Here is an 11,089-nt window from a genome sequence, read left to right as displayed (position 1 = left end):
ATTCCCTTTGACAATTTCTAAAAGCTGTATTTCAGTTACAGAAATATTTCTCAAGAAACACCAAACTTCAGTCTAAATTCTTCTTGAATTACAGTGCAACTAAGTTCTTCCAAATGATGACAGTTTTCAGGAGGCACTAGAATGAGAAGCCTGCAAGTGGTTTACAATGACTGGGTACAATGTTAATTGAAATTTTATACTAAAACCCAGACTGAAGAATTATATAAAAAGTGTCATTTAAGAATAAAGAAATGCAGCTTAAAGAGAAATTTATCAACATCAAAAAAACCAGCAACCTGCATATTTAATACCATTTCCACAGTATGTCATCTTGCAGAGGCTTAGTCCAATAATTTAAAACTTTAGGCAGGAATGTCTTTTGGTTTTGAATGCAGATCATAAGTCATCATGTCCAATAGGTGAAGGCTGAGTTGTTTCACTTTCTACTTTGTCTCCTGTGAAGTTAGGTATCATAATTAGAATACAAGTGTGTTATAGTTTTTTGACATTAAGAATGTTTTAAAGAGAAACCCAAATCAACATATTTATCAAGATGAAAGAAACAATAAAGCCATACAGAAAAACTAATTGCACCATCTTCCTAGTCTAAGCTTATCATATTGTTTTTCTATATGCAACAAAGCTTTTCAAAGAAGCTGATAAGATATTGTCAGTAGAATTAAAAAGCAGCATAGCTATTTCTATTCTAACCTTATTTTTTCAGCAATTGACAGTGAACTTTCTCCTTTCCATATAACCTGTCAGAAGAAATTCCGGTATTTGTAAACAAAAAGCAAGTATTACTCAGAACTGTTTTCTATACAGCAAATTTGCTCAGTTAAGATGTTAAAACAGCCTAAAAAAAAAGGCAGAGAATTTTATTTTTATATATTGGTAAAAGCATTAATCTGAGAAAGGAGCTAACCAACTTGTCAACTTTTCACTCTGCCTTTGCTCTTATAAAATGTCAGGCCACATTAAAAATCATAGTAACTGCTAAGTTATCTGCACAGGAAATGTACATCACTGATTTTAAAGGACTAACAACAGTGAGTACTGAGAATATAAGGTCTGAACTGAATGGCCCCAAGTAGCAATACTACATAGATCTTTACAACTTAGTACAGGATGAAAAAGCAGTCAACAGTGGGGCAAAAACAAACAGCTAAGAAGTAGAAAGAAAATAAAGTTACAAAATTGTCTCTCATCTACTCTCCTACAATCTTCATTGCAAAAGAATCCTGTATTTCACTTTGGAATTGCAAAAAAGCCTAGGTGGAATAATGAAACACTAATGAACGTAGTTCTGTTCATTATGTGTCATCACAGAGCAAATCACACTTGCATTTCTTGACTAAAGGTATAGTTTAAGTCAAGCTAACCAGTTCTCTGCTACTTAAAGATGGATGTCTTCTCCATATTCACCTTCACATTACTTCTGGCACTTTTGTGATCACAAAATAAACAAATTCAGCTCACTCAACCAATTTTATGAGATTTCAGTTAGTTGAAGCAGCTTGCATGCAACCAGATAAATCCTTAAGTCATTGTAATTAATAATAAAGGAAAAAAGTGGAGAAGAGGAAGACCTCCTGTCTATTATAGCAGTAATTTCCTACTTCACTTTATGTAATGAATACAGACACTTAAATGTGATCCACAAATACAACCCCGAGATAAGCAAAAAAAAAAAAAAAAAAAAAAAATCGGCACAAGAACAGGATGTTAAAATAATCCACTGTCTTTAAGCAAGAAAACATGCATGCCAGAATATAGCCTACACCACAAACTACCTGACACAGACCACAGCTGTAGGAAGATGAGAAGTTATACAGAAGAGTTTACAAGTGACTATACCCTCAGACAGAAATATAGCTCCAAGCTGTTGATACAGCATATTTAAAAAAAAATCTGTCATTAAAAAGCCACTTGCCTGGTTTTACCATTTGAAGACATGTTCCATCCTTCTCTTCAAACCCTTCTGAACATACACACTTGTAACTACCTGAAGTATTAACACAATCTTGATTCTCTTTCACACAGACCTTTTCGGGAAGGTTACATTCATCTATATCTAGAGATAGGATAAGGAAAGAAATAGTCCACTGCTGTTATTTTGTTATAAAACTTATTTGTGGCTCAATCACATAAAATTCATTTCAAATACAAGGAACACTGATGAGCAGAATGCTGTTGCAACAGATTTAACTTCTGTTAAAATAATCTGTTATAGTTCTTCATTATTTAGCTTGAGTTTCAAATTTATCCAAAGATTACTGGGGCTTTTTATGTTTTGCAGGCCCTTATGTGAAGAAATAAGCAACGCCACTCAACCTACTGAAGTTTCCCATAGTCACTTCCTATTGATGACATCAAAGTACAACTAAAGGGAAGGACGCATGTAAATACTATGTCACTATACTTAACATCTCCTTAAGATCATGCGTGCCTTTTGCTCTTCCCCACAGAGAAACTCTAATTTCACTCTTTTTACTATCATCTTGCATGTTATAATTCACTATGAATTAATATCATTTGAACTTGAACATAAATTGATTAACAGAAAGCCAACAGAACCCCCATTTTGCTGCTTCTTTTCTGTTACAAAACAAATACAGATGCACACATCCAGCAGAGTGGTAGTTAATTGACAAGAGACTCATGTATTTGTTTCCTTTAGACACTATAAAATACTTTATTACTTTTCTAGGAATAGTCCACCTTTAATCTTTGCCATGCATATTAGCTCAACAATATAAGGGAAGTTATAAAGACAGTCTTTATCGCTAATACCACAATAAGTGGGTTCATTTTGACAGGCTTGAAAACTGAAGCAGACAAACACGAATGCAGTTCACAGCTCCTCAGTGTGGCTAACCAAGAGTGAGCTAACCGCAAACTGCTTAATCCACCAACCTGTACATCTTTCATCTTCCTTCGTGTACCCAGATGCGCAGGTCTTACACTTGTCAGAACCTTCCCCTGTGCAACCTATGCAGCTGGCATCACATGCTAAAGATGAAATATTTTAAGCACAGAATTCAGACATCTGAGTTTTAAAGTGCTACCCTTAAAGTCAGCTTCCCAACACAAGAAGTCATTGAACCACAAAACGGTTAGGATTGGAAAGGAGTTTAAGAACACCTAGCTCCAGCCACCTGCCACGGGTGGTTCCACTAGACCAGGTTGCTCAAAGCCCCATCCAACATGCCATCAAACCACCCTGTCAAACCACCCACCTTTAAACACTGCCAGGGATGGCGAATCCACAACCTCTCTGGGCAACCTGTTCAGTGTCTCACCACTCTCACAGTAAAGTTTTCCTAATATCTAACCTAAATCTGCCTTCTTTCAGTTTAAAGCCATTCTCCCTTGTCCTATCACTCCAAGCACTTGCAAAAAGTCCCTCTCCAGATTCCTAGTAGGCCCCCTTTAGGTACTGGAAGGCTGCCCTTGAGGCTTTCCTGGAGCCTTCTCTTCTCCAGGCTGAATAGCCACAACTCTCTCAGCCTGTCTTCAAAGAAGAGGTGCTCCAGACCCCTGATCATATTTGTAGCCTTCCTCTGGACTCAATCCAACAGGTCAATGTCATTGTTAGTTTAGGGGCCCCAGAGCTGGATGCAGTACTCCAGGTGGGGTCTCACAAAACCAGAGTAGAAATAACAGAAATCTCTTGCGTGCTTCATCCTCCCCATGCCCAGGCAGCCCTAGACGACATTGTATTAAATGCCTGCTGGTACCATGCCCTTTCTAGCATTACATCTGGCATTACATTATGTTACAAGATGATAAGGTGCAACAACAGATTAAAAAGAAACCTTTGCATGAGAAAGATCCATCTGTGTTCAAACAATATTGGTGATCTTTGCAAGGAGAAGCAGCACACTCATCTATATCTGAAAGATAAAAAGTGTCGTTACCTAAAATAGTAATGATTTAAAATAGCCAGATTAATACTTAAGTGCTATGCTTTGAGATCTTGTAAGAACTGGCCCACAGAAGCTATAAACTGCATTGAGAGTACTGTTAACAATGAGTTCAGGATCAGATATGCAACGTGTCAGATGTAAAAGTAACACGCTAACATACACTGTTTTGTTCAGCTTAACATTAACAAATCAAAACTGATCCTCAGAAGATGTTTTGTGATGACAGTAACCAACATTCAGAAATTCAAGAGCTCAAATTGAATAAGAATTCCAGAACACCTGCCATCCTTGCTATTTTCAAGTCTGTGTTTTGCGTGCATTTATGCTTTTTATGCAAACAGCATAACAAATAGGCAGACAGACTACTTCTCTGGAATACTGTTGATTTCTCTACCCCTATACTGCCAAGCTATGGAACTTTTTAAGTTACACATATGCATACAAATACACTGCTTATTTTTTATTTTTTTTTTTACATACAGCAAATTGGAGAAAGCCAAGTTATGGTTAGGACCAGTCAAGCTGAAAACCAGCTCTACTCGGGAAGTTAAAACATGCCAGTCATGTTATTTCAAGCAAAGGGCACACCAGTACTCACAGCAAAAAAATTCACACAGAAACAGATTATTTCTATCCCATGCTGCTTATCTCATCATGTTGCTGCAGACATCATTAATATTCATTACTCAATTTATACTTTATCAGTTGCAATGGTATATTGGAAAAAACAGCTGTACAAAAGACAATACTGGAGCATCTTGAAAATGTTCTTGGAGCATTCAACAGTTACCTAAGCAGGTACTGCAGAAGCTGCAATTCAAGTTCTAGTTCTCATTAGCACTTTTTAAAAGAAGCAGAGTTCACATAATTTCTAAGATACTGTTTCCAAACATCATGTTAAGGGTCAAACTCAACCAGTTACAGGGAATGCATTACTCTGCCTCTTGTGCATTCCTGCACTGGGAGTATTTTTAGCATTTGGAATTCTCCTTAAGTGTTTTATACATATCTCCTCATAAACCAAGAGAAATAGGCAGGAGATTAATGGAAGCACTGAGCTTGTTGTGCCCTAGTATTTCTCTGCAACAACAGGAATAGTATGCCCTGGCTTTTAGTGAAATGTCTGAACTCTATTAGGGCTGAGCATTTATAAACATGCAGTAATGTTAAGACAATTGCACAACTACTATAAAATACGTAGATAAGCTGATGGGAATCTTGCAGTAGTTGACAAAATAGTTTCAATTGAGAGCGGGGCACTCTTTATCATTCAAATAAACACAAAACCCGTGTCTTGAAAGGAACACCCCACTTGCTGCTATCTGTATTCCACTAAAGTAGAAAGATACACAGTGAACGGTTTGATAAAGACAACCATAATCACCTGGAGATCAATGGGGAGGAAATACTACTTTCTTGCAACATGAAACAAGTTAGGAAGAAAGAGACTACAAAGTATAGAAAATCTAAACTGACAAAACACTTCCATAAAAACCAATAAAACTCGATGTGACATCATCTAATCTCATCAGCAGACATTACTACAAGACCTGTTTGAAGCCTACCAAGCATTACTCACCCACACAAGCTGCTTCTTCATTTTTAATCCAGCCTTCTTTACAGTCTTGGCAGTCCTTGTTACTTGAACCAGTACAAGTTTTACAGGCAACGTGGCAGGCTGAGATAAAAGAAAACTACAATCTGAGCTCTGTTGAGAGATTCCAAGGCAAGTCTGGGCATGCAAATTCTCAAAAAAACCCTTATTTAGGATTCACTGGAAAGTATGATATTTTAGTAGCTTGACCCTCCCATTCACAAGATTAAATCTTGACTTTATGGTGATATTACTTACAATAATGCAGCTCTACCCTACAAAAACATCCCTCCAAAAAACACCAAAAAACCCTAGGCAGCCAAACCTAGTTATTGCAGTCACATACACCACTTAAAACAGTGCCATGAAAGTCTAGTGACTAGAAGTGACAGGGTCCAATTTCCAAAAATATCTGGGGAGATCAAGAATGTAAATTTTGCTCAGTCTCTTGGGACTGGGACGAGATTTTAAACACAAGACTCAGCACTCTCACCTAATGAATGCTCAGACTACTTTGCTTGCAACTAGCTTTGAGAGCAATTTATGAAGTGATACTAGTCTGAAGAACTTCAGAAAGAAGCACACTTGAAATCCAGTTGCATATGCATTTTCTATATATTGAATGCATATCTAACACAATATAACATATGCATGTTATACTGTAAAATAAAACAAATCATACAGAAGAATTACTACACAGCCAGATTAAAAAAAAAAAACACAACATCGTTCATGTTGAAAACAATCTTATTAGACCCATAGTCAGGGTTTAGTTGCTGCAGAAATCTTCTTCAAGATGTAAAATCAGATTACTTTATTTCAACATTAAGTTCAGACACACTTAACTGGAATCAATGTGGTCTACAGTACAGATCAGCTGCTTCCATGCCCATTTACTCCAGTAAAGCTTATCTGAGAAAGGAGGAAAACCCAGCTTTCAAAGTAGTCCACTCTGCAGCAATTTCAGCTCAAGATTTTTGCACACTACTGGGGGGGGGCAGCAAAGCTTGCTCTTCCCTCCCACCTCCCTCATGACCTTGATGAATTCTGCTTCCACCCAACTGACTGATATGTCATTTGTCATTTATGGTTAAAGCTGAGTGACCAAACTGTAATTATTTTTTTTTTATATTTATCAGTTTAAACTGTTTCTAGTTTTCTTTACAAAAACCGAAGAAGACAAAAAAATTTAAGCACATGTCAAAGACTCTGTTACCTGTACAAACAGAATGTGTCTCATTTCTCAAGGTATTGTAGTAACCATTAGAACAGTCCAAACAAAAGTCTCCTGTATATTCCTTGTTACAGCTACATGTGCCATCTCCACCTCGGGTACCATCACCATCACAGCGTCCATTCCCATGGCAAGGTCTTTCTGATCCACCACGACAAGCTAAAAATGATCAAAAATACTTTTAAATCAGATGCTAAAGGAAAACAATCTCCAGGAAAGTTCAGCTATAAATTTGATTTTGGGTAAAAGACCATGACTTAGGATTCTATCTATTTTCCTCACTTCCTGGCTAAAGTTCATATCCTTATTTATTCTGGACTTCTGAGAATGTTCACACTGCAGCTGGAAAAACCTAAGCAATCATTTAGATTACTGGGAATCACCACAACTTTTAACGACATAAGAGGCCAATGCTGACCTCTAACCACGTGCAAGGTTTTAGAGATTTGTAAATTAAACAAGCTTCAGGGGCTAAAATACATCCTTTACATCACTTTTGCATTGAAGACCTTACTTTCATCCAGTTGTCTCCCACCTATTTTTGTCCAATTTCTCCCATTGCCTTTTTAACTAATCCTCAGTTGCGATTTTTTTAATTTAATCCCTGTGTTTTGGCTATATTACCCTTCAAACTGGTCAAGAACTGTTGTCTACATAGTTTCAGAAAGGCCACCTAAAACCAGACTCGATGCCACAGGGAGTGTGGATGTGAGCATCAGATCAGATTAATTCTGCACATTTAAGTACCCTTGACAGTTTTGTATGTTACTTCATGCTCAGAAGACTTTTTTTCAAGCAGGATGCTCACAATGCAGCCACGTAACTACAAGGTAGCAGGCAGGTACATACTACACAGCAGCTGGTGTCTCACACAAAATATTCTACTTCACATATTTTTCCATGTCATGAAAGATAAAACCCATAAAAAGAAGGTAATCTGCCACTGTATTTTTCAAAAGAAAAATTACCAAGGCAATCTGGTCCATATGTTCCAGCAGGGCAGCAAACTTCTATTGTTTCTATACAAAACCACTTAAACAAATCAGGATACTTCTTCTTTCTGTATATGAAAGACATTTATTTATCAGAAAAAGAATAATGATTATTTAAAAGCCAACTCACACAACTGAACCTGAACAATGCAGTATAGAAACCTATTGCAAGTGACAGATTAGGAACCTTTATATTCTGTTCTAAAGACAACCTTATTCCAGGAACAAATTTCTAGAAGTCCTTCAACTTGAGACGAAAGCAGTTTTATGACAAAGGAAAACAAAAGAAGTAATACCTTGAAGTTTTCCTATGTTAGTTTGCCTCAACACCCCACTGGTAACTAAGTAGACAGTGAATGAGAAGCGAGACTGTTTTGGTGCAACACTTCTGGAACTGAATATAAAAAGAACACAGTACAGCAGCACATGCTATTAATAGTCAGCCTGAAAACAATGGTAACTCTTGAAGGATAATTAAGAATTCCCTGTACTGCTACAGTTCAGGCACAAGATTTAACATCAGTTGTTCAACTTCTTAGATCATTTATCCACAAAGATATCTCCATAAAAAAAAGAAACACAAACAAAAACTTACAGTTTGAACCACCATTTCTCTATGTGCTCTTCATGCTCTTCTACCATGTTGTTACATTCAAAGTTACTACTGTCACACAGTTTCTCTATGATCTCTACAAGACGGATTTCGCTACAAGCAGAGAAGGAAAACCTTAAGTTTAAATTAAACACAAATTAAATAAGTTTAAACATTTGACACCACTCAAGATATGGCAGAGAAGCTAGACTTTAGCCTAGAATACTTTATCAGTTTATAGTGTGTTCTGAATTACTTCCAAAACAAAGCAAATACCAGAATAAAGAACTAATGAACATTACAAACTAGAAGGATGACCACAAGAACCACGTTGGCTTGCTTGCACTTATTATGTCTGCAGATTATAGGTTTGATCAATTTTCAGCTTTCCAGAAAATGTTGAGTGCAGTATTTTTCTCCTAAATTAAACATTAAGTTTCATGCATGGTTAATACCTGTTACAAGCCCACAAAGCTCACAGCAACTGAGGTTCAGGAACCCCACCCTTACATCTCAATGCTCCAACTATGATTAAAAAGTGAATTTGAAATTTGGAAGAAAAATACCCAAACATTTTGCTCAGTAACCAAACCTATTTATGAAAAGGGAACAGTAATTTGCACCTCTTCTAGTTTTGTGTTTGGCACTGAAATAGTGACAGCTCTAGGGAGGAAATACTCCTTTAATTCCAAAACAAGAGTACTGCAGTACTCCACACCTTCTATGACTAGTGACCATTATTTAAGATCCTTATTTTACAACTTTAATAATAGGAAAAAACCTATCATGATAAATGACAGCATTAACTTTTTTTTTTTTTAGTTGAAACCAGGCAAATAAAGACATTAATAAGGGGTTTCAGTCTTTACTGTAACCTTTACATTACAAAGCAATGTCACATGTTAATCAGTCAGAATTTAAGGCTCGGACATGTGAAGCTTTAGCTGCAACGTACAACTTTAAGTTCCAGGCAAACACCATTGCAGTTTGTTACACATAGTGGATATGAAACATAGCCAAAGCAGAAGTACTGAGACAGCTTACCTGGACTCATACTTTGACAGTGTTTTTTCTTCCCAAGCAGTGTTCCCACCACCAAAGTTTTTTTTAGCTGTATCTGCTAATCCCTACAAATAAACAGCACCAAAAGAATGCAAGTTACAGAAGAGTTTATTTCTAACAAAAATTAAGGGCAATAGTAAATGCTTGTATGAAAGCTGCAAAAAGTGCCGTGCAGAAACCTCAGTGAAGTTTAGAAGCTGCTGGTAAAATTGCTAAGTGAGAGAAACAGCTAGTGACAATATGAAATGTGAGAAAATGTAAGTGATAGCATAACATGACTCAATTTTCATAATGCATTAACAAGGGCTTGTTACAGTCTTCATCTACATCAAAAACATACAAGTATGAAAGTTTATACCTTTGTCCTTTAATCACTGAACAGGGCCTCTACTTCATTTGATTTATATAGCAACTTGGACCAACTTGACCACGTTGTAACTTAAACACACAATCATACAACAGGGTAACTAATCATGATCACCACAACTTCTCCAAGTCACTAGGCCAGTGCCTACCAAATCATACTTTACACTAAACCTCCATAGTTAAAGTGATCTACAACAGCAAATATACATACAAAGAGTATGACCCATCCCTGGCAGGGTTCAGGGCCAGGCTGGACAGGGCTTAGAGCAACCTGATCTAGTGGGAGGTGTCCCTGCCTGTGACAGGGGTGCTGGAACTATATGAACTTTAAGGTCCCTTCCAATCCAAACCATTCTATGACTCTAAGTATCTGCCACAAGCTGAAGCAGCCCCTCACTGTCTGCACTGAATTTACTGTGCCGTGATGTAGGCCTGCTGAAAGTGGCGAGAGACAGAATTTTAGGAGATTTAGGGGCTCCTCATGGAGCCAAGTGTGGTATGGCCAGTAGAGCAAATGAAAGCTGCACTGAAGCACCAAAACGTTTTTGGTAGCAAAGCTCGAGGAACTATGTAACCTGCCGACCAAAAGGAGTACAACTCCTTTGCAGCAGGGAGCCACAGCCAGGAGCAGGAGGCTGCCGTGTGCCGGCTTGGACAGACGCTGTCAATACCGGAACACCCGCGGGAACGCTCCCGGAGCCTGGCCGAGGGGCAGCAGGAGCTGCAGGACAGAGAGCAGAGCAGCCTCCGGGCCGCAGCGCCGCACCGCGCCGGCCTTCCGCCGGGCCGGCTACCCTCCGCCACAGACCGGACGCTGCCCCGTGCCGCTGCACCTCAATCAGCCCGGAAGACCCGCGGCCGGCTCCTCACAGGGGAGTCTCCGCCCGCCGGCCCCCAGCCCCACCGCCCACCTGGTTGAACCTGTCCACGATACCCCGGCAGGTGGAGCACGCCAGGCGCCGCCGCTCCCCGGCGCACAGGCCGGGCGGCAGCATCAGCAGGGTAACGCAGACAGCTACGGCCAGCGGCGCCGGAGCCGGGCGAGCCGCGGGGCCAGGCCTCATGGCGAGGGCGCGGGGAGCCCCGGGGAGAGGGAGCGGGGCCGCGCCAGCCGCGGCACCGAACCCGCCTCAGCGCCGGCCGCGCACACAGCGCTCGCTCCGCCCCGACCCCCGTAGCAACCGGCCCGCGAGCTCCATTCAGATTTTCGCGACAGCTTCACGCACGCTCCGGCCGCAGGCACTCGTTGGCGGAGGCAGGGGAGCGGAAGAACGTGGTCCAATCAGCGCCCGCCACGCTCCGGACCAATCGGAAACCCCC

The 11,089-nt window shown here is 39.6% G+C and overlaps 1 protein-coding gene across 1 annotated transcript; it reads right to left on the bottom strand.

Annotated features, from left to right (window-relative positions):
* Nucleotides 1–218: 218 nt before the first annotated feature.
* CRELD2 (cysteine rich with EGF like domains 2) lies at nt 219–10,984 on the bottom strand. The gene is made up of 10 exons (XM_057415795.1): nt 10,681–10,984; nt 9,386–9,468; nt 8,345–8,455; nt 7,726–7,817; nt 6,740–6,916; nt 5,509–5,607; nt 3,819–3,896; nt 2,917–3,012; nt 1,934–2,074; nt 219–455 (listed from the first exon to the last, which is right to left on the bottom strand). Exons 1-10 carry the CDS (start codon nt 10,831–10,833, stop codon nt 397–399), a joined length of 1,089 nt encoding a protein of 362 aa, XP_057271778.1. The 5' UTR covers nt 10,834–10,984; the 3' UTR covers nt 219–396.
* Between the last annotated feature and the right edge of the window lie 105 nt (nt 10,985–11,089).

The sequence above is a fragment of the Pezoporus wallicus genome, unplaced genomic scaffold, assembly GCF_028554395.1.
Source record: "Pezoporus wallicus isolate ANWC-B61680 ecotype Strahan unplaced genomic scaffold, APGP_CSIRO_Pwel_v1 contig_6966, whole genome shotgun sequence".
Lineage (NCBI taxonomy): Eukaryota > Metazoa > Chordata > Aves > Psittaciformes > Psittacidae > Pezoporus > Pezoporus wallicus.
Note: the sequence above shows the minus strand (reverse complement) of the source record. Positions and strands in the feature narration are given on the sequence as shown.